Here is a 20133-nt window from a genome sequence, read left to right on the forward strand (position 1 = left end):
GTGTTGGTAGAAACAATCACCATTAAGAGTGGGACAGTGACTTTTTCCCAGCCCTTTCTGACTAGATGGTGTGAGCTACAGTTACTTTTGTCAAGGATTCTTCTTTAAAAATTACATAGTGTCCTTACTCGTTCTCCTTAACAGTTCTTGACTTTGAGACCTTCCATCTTGTATTTTGGTTTTTGCACTTTGTCACCGAAGTCATTTTGGCATTGCCTCCTGTCTTTCAAAGGTCACTTTCCTGCTTTATTTTGGGGCGTTTACTCATCACATCTTGAACTATTTATTATCTCTTCATCATTCTGGATAGTTTTGTCTGTTTTGAAAACTTTAGCTACTCCATTGCTGAGCCATATCTATATCTTCATCCAGTTCCCCTGAGCTCTATACCCTTATGTGCACCAAGGCATCTTTGCTTCTGTGTCTCATTGGCTCAAGATCTTCGTTTTCCAGTCTGACATTGACTTCTCATTTCCAAGACTCTGTTGCTCCTGGGTTCTTGTTTCACACTTGAATGAGTTAGAGACTTAGCCACCAATATTGCTGCTTTTTTTCTCCCTGGCTGTGAGTTTGACGGAACTGTCATGTCTGAAATAGGCAGGTTTTGACTCATCCCATGCTTTTTTGGCTTGCAGCAGTATTGCCACTCCTTGATTTCCAGCTTCCAATATATTCTACTTTCTGAATGGAGATTTTATTTTCTAAGCAGCAATCATTTTTCTGCCGAATGAGGATAATGATGTCAGCTCAACTCTGTGTTCTTCCTCAGTGCAAGTGGAAATGGTTCTTTTATCTGTCAAGGAGCTGAACATGTTTCCTTGTCTCCTATCTTGTTGAACTTTTCATGTCTTACTGCTGTCTGGGGGGCCAGCCTCCAGGGCTTTGAGAGGAATCTACAGAATCAGCGTAAAGGAGAGTTTTCTAGCTGAGGGGGTTTAGGAAAAGAAGCATTCACACACTCTCTTGATGGCTTTCTTCTTTATTCTTTGTTCTCTCATGTCCTTTCTCTGTTCTTTCTACATATTCTGTTTTTGAACAGCTTATATACTCCAACAAAATTTTTTCAGGCAGTATAGGAAATTACACTGTGGCTCCATTCTGTTTTTCACATGAATGATTGCAATGCATAGAAAACAAACAGTAAAAGACAGCATGATTGCCAAATCCCTTACACAACACAGGTAGAAAACAAATTATTCCAAGAACTCACATACATTTATACCCAAGCAACTTGTTGTCGATTAACAGTGTTGGCAAGCAAGGTGTTTTTGTCAGGTCTTTTACTGGCAGGCTGTATTTTATAGCTATAAGCAAAGGTCAAATTACTTTATTACTAATCTTAAAATGTAATCTTATAAGGAGTCTTATAGGATTCACAAACCTAAACCTTTATATATCAAAAAGAATCAGTCGGCTCTACTTTAAATCTTTAGGGTCATACCCATTCATCAACAGTTTTTTTATATCAAGAGATTGAGGGCAAAAATGCTTATAAGGAATTAATTTAATCATCACCTTTGGTCATCAAGCAATCTTAGCAAGAAAGTTATAGCAGCCAACAATAATTGGTCTGCTTTGTTCTTGTTCCCTGATTTTACAAGTTCCACATTCAACCATGTGCCATTCTAAAATTTTAGATTGTCTTTTGGAGTTTTTCACCTCAAACCTATTTGACAAAACATCTTAGTCTAACTTTGTTATTTTCCAAGTTTTGTTTCAGCTGTGATGCACTCCAAAACCTGTGAACCTCTCAATATTAAGGTTAAAAGAATTTAAACTAGCTGGGCTACTGGAACTCAATTGTAAGTCACTGACTTGAGGTCCATAGGTGAGACTCACAGACCAGTACTGTGAAACATATCCTTGTATTTCAGTCATCAGAACTCTGTAGAGGCTATGATTATCAAATTAGACAGGACAGCAGGACGGTGGTGGCGCATTCCTTTAATCCCAGCACTTGGGAGGCAGAGGCAGGCGGATCTCTGTGAGTTTGAGGAGGAGGAGGAGGAGAAGGAGGAGGGGGAGGGGGAGGAGGAGGAAGAAGAGGAGGAGGGGGAGGAAGAAGAAAAGAAGAAGAAGGAGGAGGAGGAGGAAGGGGAGGAGGAGGAGGAGGAGGAGGAGAAGGAGGAGGAGGAGGAGAAGGAGGAGGGGGAGGGGGAGGAGGAGGAAGAAGAGGAGGAGGGGGAGGAAGAAGAAAAGAAGAAGAAGGAGGAGGAGGAGGAAGGGGAGGAGGAGGAGGAGGAGGAGGAGGAGGAGGAGAAGGAGAAGAAGAAGAAGAAGAAGAAGAAGAAGAAGAAGAAGAAGAAGAAGAAGAAGAAGAAGAAGAAGAAGAAGAAGAAGAAGAAAAATTAGACAGGACAGCTTAGCAGGGGTCTTCTTCACAATCTACAGGTAAAAATGCCTAGTAGAACAGGATGTTTTCAAGGAATAAACACACTGTCTTACAGGCAGTGGAGATCTCCCCACACCCATTCACACCATGAGAGAAAGAGAACTGCAGCAAACATGAAAACGTTTAGCGAAACAGAAGACATTCCTGGGTCTACAGTCCGTGGCCTTGCCTAAACGAGATTGGCCCATCAAAGAGTTTCCTTCTAGTGGGCTGACACCTGGAACTTCAACCGCCACCCACTGTTTCTTTGGCTTGGTCAATGGCAATGACTTTGTATCTATCAATATTTTACATTAATGTTAGAAATTAAGGCATGCTTTTTAAAATTTCTTTAGTCATAGCCGATTCCACAACTCAGTTGTAGTTGAGGGACATCTATATTTATTCAATGATGGCCAGACAAGACAGGTCCACAGACTTGGAACTTGATTTTATTTATTCAGGGGAGCTTAATTTCAGGTTTGTTTTCCTAGCCAGTGTAACATTCTATGTCTTTTGATTTTTGATGTTGTTTAAGTAATAAATTATTCAGTCATTAAAGTACTTACTGTGCAAGCATGAGAACCTGTTCAGATCCCCAGCAGCCATGGAAAAAGCTGGGCCTGTAGGCATACACCTATAATTCTAGCACTGGGCAAGTAGAAATGGAAGGATTCTCTACGATTGCTGGCCAGTTAATCAGTGAGTTTTTGGTTCATTGAGGGAATTTTTTTTTAAGAAGTAAAGTGAGGGCAGAGGAGGAAGACAGCTGACATTGGCTTTTACCCTCCATATACACATCATAATTGTGTATGTGGTACCCTCTGTCCTACATGCTCATGCTTGCATTTGTGTGCACATGCACGCGCGCACACACACACACACACACACACACAAGCTCAGTTGAGGTATGCCCAGTATATTTAGTATGTTTATAGAGTTTCATAACCAAAAGCACAAGTTTAGAAAACGTTTTCACCTAGAATGAAAAACATAACTTTTCACTGTTATTTCACTGTTACCTCCGAGCCTTCCACCAGCTTCCAGTGCTGCTCAACCACTAACCACCTAGTTTCTGTTGATTTGTTTATTCTAGATGGGAAATAAATGCAGTCATGCAAGCATGCTCTTTTGTGATTGTCTTTCTTCAGGTAGAAGAAAGGTGCTGTCAAGGTTTACCCATTTTGTGTCATGTTGTGTTTGCCTTTTTATGCTGATGTATCATACATGATTGCTTGGCTAGGCCTCATTTTATTAATCTACTTGTCCTTTGATGAGTCTTTTGGTTTCTCAGGACTGTGTAAATATGCTACTTTGACTATACCTGTGTGGCTTTCTCATGGGTTTCAGTTATCTGTTCTACTTAGTAGAGTTTGGATGGCATGTACTTTCACGAGCAGACTTTCAGGGCTTCAGTTTCTGCACATCCTCACTAGCAGTCCTTGTCCTTGTCCTTGTCCTAGTCTTGTCCTTGGTGAGCCGGGCTCCCTTTCCATCAGATGCTTTACATGGCTTGCTGTGCCTACAGCCGAGACTGTTGAAAGACAGCTAAGCTTGGACGGCATATCTTGGGAAGTCTCAGCACTTACACAGTCATTTGATATTGAAAATAGAAAAAGATACTTCTATCATATTCTTCTTGAAACATCTGGATATTGAAGGTGGGCAAGGATAGAGTCTTTGCAAAAGAATTGCACCGGCTAACTTAATGATGTGCAGCTGTTGATGTTATTCTTACTGCCTATACCCTTTCTGTCTACCAGATATGTAGGATGTATGACATTGTGTATTTCTAGTCATTTTAACTATGAATATATTCATCCACTTTACCCCATCTTGAAGTTTAAGTAGTTCTATTATGCGGTGTTCTTTAAACTTTTAGATGGCTGAGCTAAATTGTCTTACATATAAAGTTAAGGGACTACCACCTCTGTCATGGTTGGCCAAACACTATTCTAGTGTAACAGAGTACACTGGGCATTTTGTAAAAATCTTTGACTTTCATAGCTTAATTCCTGAAATGACATTTAACTGCTATAACCTTTTATGCAAATAACGGGTTCAAGTTGTGTTTTAATTTGTCTTTATTTCTTGGGATTATTGTAATGTTACTTTTTTGACTCTATAGATAGGCTGTTGTCTTCTGAACTTTTATTTTGCTTCTTACTAAGTAGATATAAATGTCTTTTTTATTTTTAGACCAAGCTTCAGTGGCTCTGTGAGGAGCTCAAGGAGAGAGAGAGCAGAGAGAAGAACATGCGGCAGCAGCTGGTGCTGTGCCGACAGGAGCTCAGGGAGCTGACGGAGCACAAGGAGTCTGAGCTGCTGTGTCTGTTCGAGCACATAGAGAGGCAGGAGCAGCTTCTGGAGGAGTTCCACCAGGAGAAGAGAGGTGGGTCCCCATGCTCTCTCTCCTCCTCCTCTATCTTCATGGGGCTCTGGGGCTGGAAACATCCTCACTGGTACTTCTTCACATCGGACGTTTTCAGAATTGTTCTCTCTCTTTACTTCTTCCCTTCTCATCCTTCTTCATTTCTGAAATTATCAGAGTGAGCTGTCTGGTCCTGAGACATTTCCTTGGGTCAGTGTCCTCTTTTGTATTTTCAAGATATATCTGTGCAACGAGTGTCAGAATTGTCTTGGTAAGACTCTCTCTTCTCCCCTGATGAAAAGATCGAAGTAAAAATATCCATTCATTCAACAGATATTTGCTTTGTATTGGGGAATCTCTCCCTGGTGGTAAGAGCATACCAATGAGTAAACCAAAGGAAAGGTCCTTTATTCAGCTTACGTCATACTTGCTTGGGTGGTAGAAAATGACTGTGACAAATAGATGTACACATTGTAGGAGGTGTAAGATCCCTGGTGAAAATAATGGGCTAAGAAAGGTAGAGTTTGGAAGAATAATGGCAAAGTCAAAGGTTGCACAAATTTGGAAAAGTACATGTATAGTAGTATTCATTATAACAGGACAAAGGAAAATGATGCCTGAAATCCATGAAGTCCAGTCTGGTTGTCCTTAAGGACTGCTTTATTGCCTTCTTGATGAACTTTATTAAGAACCACATGAAGCTTGTTGTAGTGTCCCCTTAAGAAAACCTGAAGCAATATGACAATGCTTGTTCAGAGTATTTCTTTTAAGAATAACCTCATTTTCCAGTTTTATATGCAAGGAAAGATTAAGTGTTAAAGGGGAAATCATATCTTAATAGTGTTATGTGGATGCTTGCCCATCCAGCCATATTCAGAAGACTGTTGTTGCTCCAAAGCCACAGAGAAACTCTGTCTCGAAAAAACAAAACAAAAACAAAAACAAAAAAAACAGAAGACTGTTGTTCAGTATTGTTGGCTGTAGCTACAAGAGACGTCAAAGGATGTTTTCTGATTTTTCTTAATGACTGACAGTACAATTCCAGTGCCGGCTATGGACGTTTGAGAGCATAGCTGTATGGCTTTTCTGTGCTTTATGTAATATTCCCTAGTTAATACTAGATTACAGATCGGCTTCATTGTTAGTGAATAGTGTTTGACCCTGTCACTATTTCTTTGTGTTCAGATTAGTGTGGCATACAAAATCCAAAGAAGAAAATATTTGTACACATAGCTTTGAAAGAAAAACTACTACTGAGATATAAAGACGGGAAATTGTCTTGTAGCCTTTGAGAACGTAAGACCTTTGTAACAGAAAATAATTTCTCAGTTTGTTTTTAGTCAGTGTCTGTTAACATAAAATGCAAGTGGCAGGCAGCAGAGGGAATAACCACTATCTACTTTCCTTTCTGTGTTCAGCTCAGCAAGTGAGAGTTTTGTCTTAGCAGTAGTGGCTGCTGTTGGGGCACGCATCGAGATGATCCTTAGCCAGATGTGTCACCCTTTGCTGTCGCAGTGCCTGCCCAGCTTATACAGACAGGAAATGTATTGGGTGAACAATGTATCCACTGGCACCTGGAGACATGGAAACATGGAAGGTTGTGGTTCACAAATGTTTGCATACTGCTGTATTTACAGTGCTAGAGCACTGTGCACAGTAGGCATGCCAAGTCTTTTGAGTCTGCAAGCGGACAACTACATGCATGAAACAGCATTACTCGAATGGTATAATACTAACCGTTAGTGAAAGAAAAATGTAATTTAAAAAAAGAAGCCTAATTGTGAGTTATATTTTAGTTTTGTAAAGAGATGTTATCTGACCATTAACCCAAAATTTTTTCCATTTTGAATTTCTTTGGGAATTTATTAAACAATAATAATAATTAAGCAATACAGATATGGAAGACAAATCAGACTGATTAGGTAATTGAATGGCATGGTTTCCATTTGTTTAGTGACATTCTGGAATAGGTAACAATATCTGTCATTCGTAGTATATCAGTTCTCTGTTTCATTGTACAGTAGTGGTAGTCCCATAATTTATATTTTTCTTCCTTCCTTCCCAAATTCTCTAAGAGATTTCTAACTTATTAGGGGCACTATACTATACTTAGTAATTGTGGCCCCACTTTGTTTTATGATTTGACTTGCCTATTGTAGCATAAAAATTTTCAAAAAAGGTGAAAAAGACAAATCTCCTAAGTAAATTGGGAGCATGGGGGTCATGGGAGAGGGGAGCAAGGGAGGGAAATGGAGAAAAATGTATAGCTCAATAGAAACAATAAAAAGAGGAAAAAATGCTAGAAATGCAAACAATATTAAAACTGTTGGTTTTTACAATGGCCTTAGTTCCTAAAAACTAATTGGGCATAACTTTTAGGCTGTTGTGAATTTATGAGCATAGAAAAACTTCAGTGTAAATATAAGTATTGACTAGAAGAAGTCACAATGTAAAGGCTGAAAAGGTATCGGAGTCAGATCAGAGTGGATGACCTCAAACATAAAGGCACGGAAATGAGTCTTGGGGAAATCAAGGCTAAAGGAATTATAAACTGTTTTCCATGACCCTTTTAGCTTTTTGAAGACATGAATCTTTTATGCAGACTGACTTATGACAACAATGTGTATAGTATTTTCTTTATTTACACTGTCAGCTTCTCAGGATTTATGATTCTTACAGACTAAATGATTTTGACTTTGTGTAAGCTCAAAAAAAGAATGAATATGAACATAGGCTCAAAATAGGCATTGGAGTATAGATGGAATGAGTTTGTAGACAATGATCGAAGGAATGAGAGGTGGCCACTGGACTTGCACTTAAGATATTTCCCTCTCCTTTGGTTTCTGGAGACTGTCTCACTATTCCAACCTTGTGTAGCCTGCAACTCAGATCTGCAAACTAGCCTGGCAACCAACCTGTATCATTCTTCCTCAATATATCTATATATAATTTTTTTAATTTTAAAATTTCATTTTACATTACAACCCCTGTTCTTTATTAAAATTGCTTGACAGAACACCCGACTTACAGAGTTTCATGTTGCCCTGCCTTATCTTTGTATATTCCTGGCGAGATCAGGTTTTGGTGTTTGGTTGTTTTGCTTTTCAGATAATTGTTTCTCCACCTCCATGGGTGGAGTTTCTCTGTGTCCCAGCAGCCTCTTCACAAGTAACCACTCTGAGGTTTATATTAATTACAAATGCTCAGCTGATATTTCAGGCTATCAGTTACTAAGGGTTACTAGCAAACCCTTACATTTAAATTAACCCATATTTCTTATTTATGTTTTGTCACGTGGCTTGATACCTTTTCTCAGTATAGCATGTTTATTTTGCTTCTCCCTTTGTCTGCTCATGAACTCTGAGACTCCCATGACTCGGCCCTTTCTTCTCTCCCCCCCCCCCCCCCCGTATCCTCCTAGTTTGGTTGTCCCACCTATACTTCCTGTCTGGGTACTGGTCAGTCAACTTTTGATTAACAATGAGAGCACCAGGTTTTCAAAGTGTATAGGATAAATGCTTCTGAGCTGATTTCTGTGTGAGATCTCTCTGTGCTATTTCTGAAACTGATGGGTGATGGCTAAACAGAAGATAAGTGGAGTTTTGAGACAGAGAGAGATTAAGTCAGGGTCCACCAGTTGTAGGCTTTTTTTAAATCACATAGATTAACAGTGAGATTCCATTTGAGTTTTGTTTGTACCTTATTAATTGGCTGTCCAGCCACACTTACCCGTTTGTATTACTTGCCAAATTTCGCCAGTTTTTCAAAATTGTAGTTAATCAAAGAAAAAGGTGTAATAATGATATTTATAGAAGTACTAATTATTGTTGCTTAGTTCAAAGAAAAGCAATATTTTGTTTTTTGTTGATCATTCCTATTGGGGTAGCTTGAAACTGGGAAACGTGTTATGGAATAATAAAGAATAAATTTTCTACAATAAAATGCACGAGGAAGATAAGAATGAGCTAGAGTAAACCCAGACTCAATAACTGGATTATAGTGACTCATAGGGTCAGACAGACAGACAAGCCAACAACATTTGCCTGTAATTCAGGATAGAATTTACTAAGAAGCAGCACCTTGGATTTTCTTCAGAACTGACATAAAGAATAAATGAAAGAAAGATCAATAAGGCTACTAGAACAACGGTGGGGTTAGAGTATAAAATTAGGAAAGATGAAATGTGTGGGAACCCCTCCTAAAAAAAAGACAACCACATGAATACTGAATTTCACATTGTAATTTCATGTAATAGTAAAATAAAACAAATTTATATTTTTGTGTTGAAATGTCTGCAAGTGTCTGAGTTCTCTATTGACTTGCTAAGTGATCACCGGAAATTAGCGGTGAAGTCCTCACTGAGAACCCAAATGTGTAAGGTGCCATTTGATTTCATTTCTTTTAGTATGTGTCTTAATTGTTAATGTGAACATAAAATGATTTAAAAGGTTTTCATAGCTTAATCTTAGGGTTTTTTTTCCTAGAGTCTAAATTACACAGATAAAAACTGGTTTGTTTTATTTGTTTGAGAAATTTGTTACCAGTAATTAGATTTAATGACAATGAAATCAATATACCTAAGTTATTTTTATTATCATGCATGTTATTAATGATTAATTATGGTTATATTATTAAGCATTAAGCTGGTTTTGGATCAAGATAATTTAATGTGTTAATTAACTCGTAGTAGCACAGATGTTGGGTTGGAAATGAATAGATTGACGATGAATTACTGTTCAAATTTTTGCACGTTGAAGTAGAAAGTAGGTCTCATGGTACCAGATCAAGAGAAGTGTCAGTAAGTAATGGCCTTCTTGTTATCTTAGATTGTATGAGAATTTATAATCTCAGAATCTCTAAAGTCAAAAGTATATTATAACCAATAGTGGTACCCTCCCTGTCTTGATGTGTGACTATGTGAAAATCTCTGTTTCTGTGTTTTAATTGTTCTGTTTCTACAAGCTCAGCTTCTCTGGATTCAGTGCTGTGATGATGGATGGTCTGCGTCCATTTTCTGTAAGTTACTATTTGGTAAAACTTCCCAGAACTCTCTGCAAGATTTCAGCAATAGCTTCCAGTTAGCTCTTCATCTGTTCTCAAGTGACCTGGCAATCCTGCCCTTCTCTGTGAAGTGGGCTTTGTATAGTCTCCCATTGCCTCAGCCAATTAAGACCTTAAAATTAGGCTTTGAGGAACCCTGCCCATGCTTCCAGAAACATAATAGCGCTACTTTCATTGAAGGAGATGAGAAGTGTTTAAGTTTGGCCAGTGAACAAAGCAAGGATAAAAACAAGTGCGAAAATCATAATTAGCCCTGAATATTTTAATGCAAAAAGGGTATCAGTTTTTGGACACTATTTCACCATTATGTTAGATTTTCCTCCGTAATTTATAGTTCACAGTTTTTCCCCTTGCTTCTTATAGGAGCAATTAAGTTATAGAATAAGATATTTGGAAAAGGATATTACATCCTTCCTTTGGAAGAAAATAGCTTTGCTGTGTTCAATTTAGGCACGAGTCAAGGCATTTCTGTTGCTGTAAGCCTGAGTAAAGTTCTAGAATGTAAGGTCTTTAGAGACTCTCTCTTTGATTTGGCAGTGAGCGTGTGTTTTCTCATGGGTTTTGAGCACACATGCATTTCTGTTGTTATGAGTGAACACCCTCATCTCTGTTTGTAGTAGAGTGACTGACGTCTTTGTGGGCTCCTCCTTTGAGGATCCCGTCATTTTGCACTGATGAACTTTTTTGCTCACCCTACCATGCTTGATTGGTATTATCATTTGTAAAAACTGAAGGAAGAAGTAACTGAACCCTCAGCTGTCAAAAGACAGGAGTCCCCCCGCCCTCCCGCTTTGGCTTGTTTGTCTGTTGTGAACCAGAAAGGGATGACAAGACATAGGATCCAGTTTCAAGAGCAAAAGTATTCAGGAAACTTGTTTTGTTTCGTGATACTGACATTGCACCCATAACCTTCCTTACACATAGGAAGTTAAGAGTTCTATGACTATGCTACATCCAAGACTCATGGAAGAAAAATTACATAAATTGCTTGCTTATGTATGAACATTCTGCCTAATAGATAAGAAATGCTTCAAATAACTTATTTTTTCATTAGACTGAGAATGGCAAATTATATTATCCCTGGCACAGTAAGTATATTTGCTATGTCTTTTCTTTGTGAATATTAGACTCTAAAGAGCAGAGGTAGTTCTTTGGTTTTGTGTTGTTTTGGAGAATTTATAAAGTATGTGCTACCCCAGTGATGAGGGCTTGGCATCGCATGACTGCTAAATTTGTGTTCTACCACATTGATCCTGCCTGCAGCATGGCAAGATGCTGCTTCCCAGCAGTGCTACTGTGATGATTCTAATTAGATGTTCTTTATGGCTTACGACGCTCTATGCATTGAACAACATGTAGCTGTATATCCTTATCCCCGAGCTCCAGTGGTTCTGGCTATGCTTGGAATAAGAAGCATGTCCTCCCCCATTCATACTGGGTCACCTTGCCTTGCCCAGCCTTAATACATAGGGAGGTACTCAGTCTCACTACAACTTGATATGCCATGTTTTGTTGATACTCATGGGATACCTGCCCTTCCCTAAACAGAAATGGATGGGGAGTGGATTGGGGTTAGAACAGAGGAGGGTGTGGGGGGGTACTGGGAGGAGAGGAGGAAGGGGAATACTTCAGTGGGGACGTAAAATAAATCAAAATTTATTCAAAAAAAGAAAATAAACTCTTAATAGTCTAATGGCAAAAAAGTGGAAAAGTATGTCCTTAAATTTCTTCTTCTTTTCCTCCTCCCTCCCTCTCTCCCTCTCTCTCTCCCTCCCTCCTTGCCTCCCTCCCTTCCTTTCTTTCTCTCATCTTTCTTTCTCTTTAAAGAAAAGTGCCAGATGCATTTCCTGTGACCCACAAAGATATCATTTAACAATGTAGTCCTAATAAGTATTTATTATCCTTGTTTACCACATGTAATGCTGTCTAAGAATGTTTAACTCATAACATCAGTTTAGCATTGCCTCATATATTAAGTGGTATTTTGAAGGAATTTAACTATATATATATATATACATATATATGTGTATACACACACACACACACACACACACACATCTTTTACCCAACTATTTCTTTCTTAGTTCGTCTCTTCATTTATTCTTCTTCTGGAATATTCTGTAGCAGATTTACATAGTTATTAAAAACTGTTCAAGTGTATGTAGAAGAATGCTGTCCAAAACCAAAGACATAAATATTATCTATAAATATAATTTTTGTTTCCAGTTTATTTATTTTTTATTAAAAATTGCCATCTCCTCCCCTCCTTCTCCCCCGTCCCTCCCCTCCCCTCCACCCATACCCCCACTCCCTCCCTCTCCAGGCCAAAGAGCCATCAGTGTTCTCTACACTATGTTGAGTCCAAGGTCCTCCCAACTCCCTCCAGGTCCAGGAAGGTGAGCAACCAAACTGACAAGGCTCACACAGAGCCCGTCCATGTCGTAGAGACCATGCCCATCACCATTGTCCTTGGCTCCTCGGTCAGCCTCCACCATCAGCCACTTTCAGAGAGTCCGGTTTGGTCGCATGTTCCATCAGTCCCATTCCAAGTGGACTTGGTGGTCTCCCATTAGTTCTGTCCTGCCGTCTCAGTGGGTGAACGCATCCCTCATGGTTCTGACTTTCTTTCTCATGATCTCTCTCCTTCTGCTCCTCATCAGAACTTTGGGAGCTCAGTCCGGTGCTCCAGTGTGGGGCTCTGTCTCTATCTCCATCCATCGCCAGGTGAAGGTTAAGGCTCACAGTGAGCCCGTCCATGCTGTAGAGTTCACATTCATTGCCGTTGTCCTTGGTTTCTCAGTCCTCCTCCACCGTCAGCCATGACAACATTGAAAGTTTGAAAATTAATTTTAATATAATTACATTGCTGTGTATTAATTATGATAATATTTAGTATGTGAAATATTACTGAGGGTTTAACATTCTCTCAACTGAGCCTTCAAATCAGTGGCACACATCACCGCACAGCACGTCTCGGTTCCAAGTAGCCGTGTTTCGCATGTGCAGTGTCTGTTATGTGTCTCATGACTTTCCTCTTGGAAAACACCGTCCAGCAGAGGCATCTGTAGTAGTGTGAGCAGCTTTGCTTTAACCCCACACTTCCACCATGACTTCTGCCTCACTGTAGTCCCGAAGGAAATGGAGTCAGCGGAGATTGAATGTCCGAAACAATGAGCCAAGATGCACCATTCCTTCTCCAAGTTGTTAAACCAGGTTTTTCCTGACAGTAAGAAAAATAGGTTTGGAATAGTTGTTGCGTATTTGTCCAAGTGTGTGCTCCACTTAGCCTGTGTCACGCCCAAGTACACTGACCTTACCTTTTGCCTTTGCCATAGTAGGTTCTCACGAATTGTGTTGAGAGAAATTTTCTTTTAATTCATGTACTGCACCCTAAACTGTTCTTTCTTATGATATGTTTACTCCTCTGCTTCATTTGTTGCTGTTGCTAAATTGTAGGCCGTATGAATGGGGTGACTTTCTAGTTTCCTGTCACTTGTTTTAGTGGACTTACACGGCCCGACCTACAACCTGGTGTGACCTACATGTCCAGCCTTGTATCTGGGCCCACCTTGTTTGATACTTCACAAACAGGAAAGACTACTCTTAAAGTTCCTCCTGACTGGATCATTCAGATTCAAAGTAGAAGAAAAAAATCCTGTTTTTAAAGCTTTGATTATTTCATTGAAAAATTATGTCTTTCAGAGACCATATTTCATACCAAGAGGAGAAAGTAGATAGCCTTGAAATAAGTTAGTGCTCAGGAGCAGCAGCTGTGAGGGCCAGGTGATGGGCTTCCTTGTATCTAGACACTCATTCCTGTTTACCCCATGCCCTTTGTGAACCGATACAGCAACCTCATTACCCTTTCCTGAGATTTAGCAAGCTAGACCTTTATCTCCCTTCCTGTAAGCAGTGTCCAGCGACTAACACTCAGGGCCATCTGCCTGTTCTGTACAAATGAGGCTGTCAGCATAGACTTTATTTATCTGCATGTAGTTAAGAATATTGTCAGGATCATGTCTACCTAAATTTGCAAAGTTTGGGAATAGTGATTGATTGTTACTGCTTTTATGTATTCTGGGTTCAGAATCTCCTCTTATGTGATGTGTATACAAGGAAATGTGATTGTATACTTTTCTTCTCAGTGTTTTTATTGTTTAAATTACCGTATTTTAATCCCCCATAACTTCTCTCTTCACTGAAACTGAGTTTGTCCCTGGAACCCCCGTGATGGAGAGAACTGAACTGTACATAATGGTTCACTAAACAATCCTCTCACCTCTACTTGATGTGTCCAGATCCATCTTATCCTGTACTGTGGTCCAGATTCAGCCTTTGCCCTGCCATTTTCTGCATTACTTGAAATTGCTACATTAGCTTACTGTAGCCTCCTGGTTTGATATTTTTCTTCAGTCGATGTTGGACATTGAAAGATTAGAAGACTGCTGTTGTCCTCCAGACTCGGTGGGAAATTTCCCACTCTGTGATACACAGCTGTAGGCTGGAGTTTCTCCCTGGTTTCCATTACCATGGTTGACAGCAGTCTGGAAATATGGACCAGAAATTGTCTGGAGTGAAGTTACTTATGTTTTAAATACCTTTTTTTTATTATTCCACATTGTTATTGTTATTTTGCTATGAGTTGTTGTATTTACTATTAGCTACTGCTAATCTTCTAGTGTTCATCATTGACTCATTAAGCTTTATAGGTACATTCAGGTAAAAACAGTATATACACTGGAAAATTTATTACTTTCCCAGTTTGAGGCACACATGGAAAATTAAGTCTTAGAATGTATGCACCTTGGAAAAGGGGAGGACGCTGTAGATGATATTAATGCTAGAACAGCAGAACTTTGTGCACTTTCTTCCCTACTCTGCCTAGCTCTGTTCTGTGTTAGTCTCTTTAATCCTCACCACAACTCCCGACTAGGTGCTACCCTTACCCTCCCTGTTTCATGGAAGTGACATAATTTCCAGAGAAGGACATGGCTGAAGGTCATGTATCCTGCCAGTGGATTTCACGCACTCCATCCTTGCTTAGCTCGCCAGTGACTCTCAATCCTGTGACCCCTGGTTTACGAAGCTCTGCCTGCTAGTCTCATTTTTGCCTTGGGCTGTTTTTCCTTGTATATTCTGCCTGGTATGTTTTCCCTTAATTTTGTTTTCCTGGCTTTCTTGGTTTTTGTGGTTTCTACGTAGAGCAACTTTGAAAACCCCCAACTTGGGGCTGGGGATATGTTCTGTTGTTAGCATGTTTGCAGTGTAAGCATCAGGAACTGTGTTTGTCTCCATGTTAAAAATAAATCTGAGCATGTTGGTACATGCTCATAATACCAGCCCTGGGAAGGCCGAGACAGGAGGATCCTCGAGGCTTGCTAGTCGCTCAGCTTAGCTAGTTGTCAAGCTCCAGGCCAATGAGAGACTGACTCAACAAAACAAAGCAGAATACAACAGTGTTCATATCACCCACAGAAAGACACCTAAGGTTGACCTGGCCTAAAATGTGTGTGTTCACATATGTACACACAAACACACACATGCATACACTCCCATCCACATATCTATAAAAGCATATCCACACACGAAGCCAAATAGGAAAAAAACTTTCCAATTTTCTATGTCTTTGTCATGTATTTTTGTGTTTGTGGGGTGCTATGTATACATGTATGGAGGCCTGTATGTGGAGGCCATAGTGTTTGTCTCTCTTAATCATTCTGCACTTACTTCTTGAGAAAGGGTTTCTCACTGACGTTTTAACTCATTGATGGGATTCTTCTAGCTTAGCAGATTAGCACGTCCCAGATACCTACCCATGAATTCTAAGGTGACATATACCTACTGCTGTGCCAAGCTTTTTACCTGGGCTTTGGAGATTCAGACTCCCCACCCAGCTCTTGCATGTGTTTTCTCCATTACATTTACCAGTGTTTGAAATGATGTTACTTATAAATTTTAATTATATGTCCTTTTGCTCACGGATTATACCTGACAAATAGTTCAAGCTCAGGGAAGCTCTTGTTTACTATCTGAGTGGCTTAGGTGAGGTAGGATCTTACTTACTGTGAAATTACTGTGAGGTTAATTTTTAGGATATTACATGCATGTAAGAAAGAATGTATGTTTATAATATTTACCATAAACATAGTTTCATGTTTTTCAAATTTTATTTTGATTTTGTACTTTTAAAATAAAATAATAATGATACCTTTCTCAAGTATCATGTTCTCTTTCAAATGATTGAAAATTAGAAATTGCCTTTCAGAATGATATTATTATTATTGTTTCATAGAGACTGCTCCTTCTGTAGTCAGTTGTTATGGATGGAAGTGTGTGTCCAATGTCGGGAAGGTAGTTTTTGCCTCTTGGTTTCATATGAGCTTTGAAGTGATGCTGTGGTGAGCTTGGAGAACATACGGGGCATTTAAGGCTTACCTAACAAAGAGCTTAACTGTTTTCTGGATCCTTCTTATCTGGTTCTGATGGATTCTGGGCTGAGCCAGTCCAGTGTGTTTGGTGCTTTGTGTTTAGATGGACAAGCACACATACACAGATATACTTCTGTACACTCAGCTATGAGCCAACAGCCTTTCTCAGCTGATGAATGGTGTTTTTATAGTACAATGGGAGACTCACATAGGTGTGTGTGTGTGTTTCTTCCTGAATTAGTGATTCTAACTGGTGTACTCATGAGGTAAATCTAAGATTTCTACTGTAGTCACACATCTGAAATAACACACAGGCTTATTTATGGAGAGGAATATTGTAAATTAGATGCCTGAAATTTAATTTTGGAATTTCGCACATATCTGCCTTATTGCAAAGAATAAATATTCAATATATTTTTACAAGTAACTATCTTTCCCAGATATTAAAATTGGATCCCATATGGATCAATAATGAGAGAATTAGATTTTCCAGCTTTGGTCTACTCGCAGGTTGTGAGATAAACACTAGACACTTCTAAAAAAAATATGAGACCATAAGCACAGAAGGGCTGGTTTCCAGTTGCCTTTTTCATAATTTCTAATAAACATTTTAATTAATTGAATGCATTTTCATTCAATTAACTTGATTTTATGTGTGTGCATGTGTATATATGTAAAACTAAGTTATAGGGTAATAAATGTAACTTCTATAAAATTAAAAAGAAAATGATTATTATCTATTCAGTATTTTCATTTACCCAGAGCTTTAGTGATGTTTAACAGAAGTGTCTGCAGACCCAGTTCATGATTTAATGTATGTACTACTTTAAACTGTTTGTAGGAAAAGCAAGGGATCTTGTCTGCCCTGGAGAAAGTGATAGTCCAGTAGCTGAGATGTGTACATTCATGCATCTTTTAGTGTATTGCTCTAGGTATTCCTGAAGATAAACTGGACAGAGAGAGAGATACAGTTGTGACTGGTACTATTTCAGCTTCAAAAGGAGGGTGCTAGCTCAGAGGTCAGGAAGGAACCAGTCCTCCTTTAATATATGTGGAGTTCTCAAAAGAGCATACTTGATGTGAAAATGGGAAAAACCTTAGGTGTGGCGGAGTAGATTTCATCAGACGAGGAAGGCAGCATGAGGAGAGAGACATGTGCAACTGGGGCTGTTAGATTAGAAAGTCTTCTATATAAGACACCGTGTGTTTTACAGCAAGTCTGATTCGTTTTATTTATAGGACAATGCTGGGTGCACGGGGAAGCATGTTTACCTGTAACAACTTCCACATAAAGTGCTCCTGTCTTCTCCACAGTGATTTTATTAGTATTGGTGACAGGCAGCTGTGGTTTGGTTCAACTTGCTAGTATCTCTGCCTTTATTGCTTTATGATATGATTAGATTTAACTCGTGTTCTTTCCAGCTAGGTCAGGTTGTTCATCATCTCTGGAGAGATGAATTTGGTCCAGACTTGTGCTTCTCAAGAAACAGTTTGTAAGTTTAGGGCATTTGCAAATTGGCTGCATCAGTTGAGGACTGAAAAGCTTTGGAACTTGTTCCTGTGGCTTTTAACATCAGTTTAGAATATCAGTGTGGAATAGCTGGTGTGTTACTGACTGAGATAGTTTGATAGGGAAATTTATAAAACAGGTAACAGCAAGAAAGGCTTGATGGCTCCTGTGACTCTCGGTAGCCTCCTTAGGAGGCCTGTGAAGTACTTCTTTCCTTGTACTTGGGATAAGGCAATGAGATAGGGTTGTGGGTTTCTGCCATTCCACTCCGCTGTAGAAGCGCCGTCTCCTGTACTGTACTGTGGGTACCCAGGCCCTAGGGTCCTCTGACCATCTGCTTGGAGGAAGCCGGGCTCTTTTTGTAGTTTTATGCAGATTCCCCCAGAGCTAATGGTGGATGAAAAGTCTGTTCTGAGGGCACAGTGGGGTTTGCCTGTGTTCACTGGCTCACTGGTTTTCATTGCTCAGTGCTGGCCATGGCTGGTGCTTAAGGAAAACCCCTAAACTATGGACTTCCACTTATGTCAGGGAAAATACAAAATCAGCCTGCTCAGATCTTGCAAGCTTTTTTGGGGACCACAGAAATTGAAATGATTAGGAATCTTTGGTAGAACACTTTGGAAAATGTGCGTAGCACTTTTCCTTTGGTTATCCATCCCAACACCTTGACTGTGACTGAGGCAGATCTTTGTATTACAATTCCTAATTTTCAGACCTTTTTAAAAATATTATCTTATTGAGACTCTGGCCTCCAGGCAGTTCTGAGGATTCCTGCGGAGGGGTGCGGGCTCCTTCAGATTGTGCTGCCGGGTTCGCTGTGTGGTATTCCATCCCGCCCTGCCCCCACCTTGGCCCTCTTGTCTGGGCTGCGACCCTGGGCTGCCTGGAATCCCTGATCCTGTGCCCTGACATTCCATCTGAACTGGTGAGTGAATGCGGACCCTGGGGCAACCTGCCCTGGAAGAGAGCACAGACCCCCCTACCCCCACTTCCCTCTGCAGGCTTGTGTAGGTTCTCCGGTCCCCGTGTCTCCCAAGTTTTCCTTAGTGTTCTCAGGTGTCCTGCTCCTGTTCTAAGGCCATCCACCCAAAGGGGTCAGACTCTGGCCCCCAGGCAGGTCTGAGGATTCCTGCGGAGGGGTGCGGGCTCCTTCAGATTGTGCTGCCGGGTTCGCTGTGTGGTATTCCATCCCGCCCTGCCCCCACCTTGGCCCTTTTGTCTGGGCTGCGACCCTGGGCTGCCTGGGATCCCTGATCCTGTGCCCTGACATTCCATCTGAACTGGTGAGTGAATGCGGACCCGGGGGCCACCTGCCCTGGAAGAGAGCACAGACCCTCCTACCCCCACTTCCCTCTGCAGGCTTGTGTAGGTTCCCCGGTCCCTGTGTCTCCCAAGTTTTCCTTAGTGTTCTCAGGTGTCCTGCTCCTGTTCTAAGGCCATCCACCCAAAGGGGTCAGACTCTGGCCTCCAGGCAGGTCTGAGGATTCCTGCGGAGGGGTGCGGGCTCCTTCAGATTGTGCTGCCGGGTTCGCTGTGTGGTATTCCATCCCGCCCTGCCCCCACCTTGGCCCTTTTGTCTGGGATGCGACCCCGGGCTGCCTGGAATCCCTGATCCTGTGCCCTGACATTCCATCTGAACTGGTGAGTGAATGCGGACCCTGGGGCAACCTGCCCTGGAAGAGAGCACAGACCCCCCTACCCCCACTTCCCTCTGCAGGCTTGTGTAGGTTCTCCGGTCCCTGTGTCTCCCAAGTTTTCCTTAGTGTTCTCAGGTGTCCTGCTCCTGTTCTAAGGCCATCCACCCAAAGGGGTCAGACTCTGGCCCCCAGGCAGGTCTGAGGATTCCTGCGGAGGGGTGCGGGCTCCTTCAGATTGTGCTGCCGGGTTCGCTGTGTGGTATTCCATCCCGCCCTGCCCCCACCTTGGCCCTTTTGTCTGGGCTGCGACCCTGGGCTGCCTGGAATCCCTGATCCTGTGCCCTGACATTCCATCTGAACTGGTGAGTGAATGCGGACCCTGGGGCAACGTGCCCTGGAAGAGAGCACAGACCCCCCTACCCCCACTTCCCTCTGCAGGCTTGTGTAGGTTCTCCGGTCCCTGTGTCTCCCAAGTTTTCCTTAGTGTTCTCAGGTGTCCTGCTCCTGTTCTAAGGCCATCCACCCAAAGGGGTCAGACTCTGGCCCCCAGGCAGGTCTGAGGATTCCTGCGGAGGGGTGCGGGCTCCTTCAGATTGTGCTGCCGGGTTCGCTGTGTGGTATTCCATCCCGCCCTGCCCCCACCTTGGCCCTTTTGTCTGGGCTGCGACCCTGGGCTGCCTGGAATCCCTGATCCTGTGCCCTGACATTCCATCTGAACTGGTGAGTGAATGCGGACCCTGGGGCAACGTGCCCTG

The 20133-nt window shown here is 41.2% G+C and overlaps 1 protein-coding gene across 7 annotated transcripts in view; it reads left to right on the top strand.

Moving 5' to 3' along the window:
• Positions 1 to 20133, top strand: part of Cep128 (centrosomal protein 128) — a 372845-nt gene that overhangs the window by 161047 nt on the left and 191665 nt on the right. For all 7 annotated transcript variants that reach the window (XM_038336959.1, XM_038336962.1, XM_038336963.1 and 4 more), the window contains one exon: positions 4571 to 4763. In XM_038336959.1, the coding sequence (XP_038192887.1) occupies positions 4571 to 4763 (193 nt within the window). The remainder of the gene's footprint in view (positions 1 to 4570; positions 4764 to 20133) is intronic.

This window comes from Arvicola amphibius, chromosome 7, assembly GCF_903992535.2.
Source record: "Arvicola amphibius chromosome 7, mArvAmp1.2, whole genome shotgun sequence".
NCBI lineage: Eukaryota > Metazoa > Chordata > Mammalia > Rodentia > Cricetidae > Arvicola > Arvicola amphibius.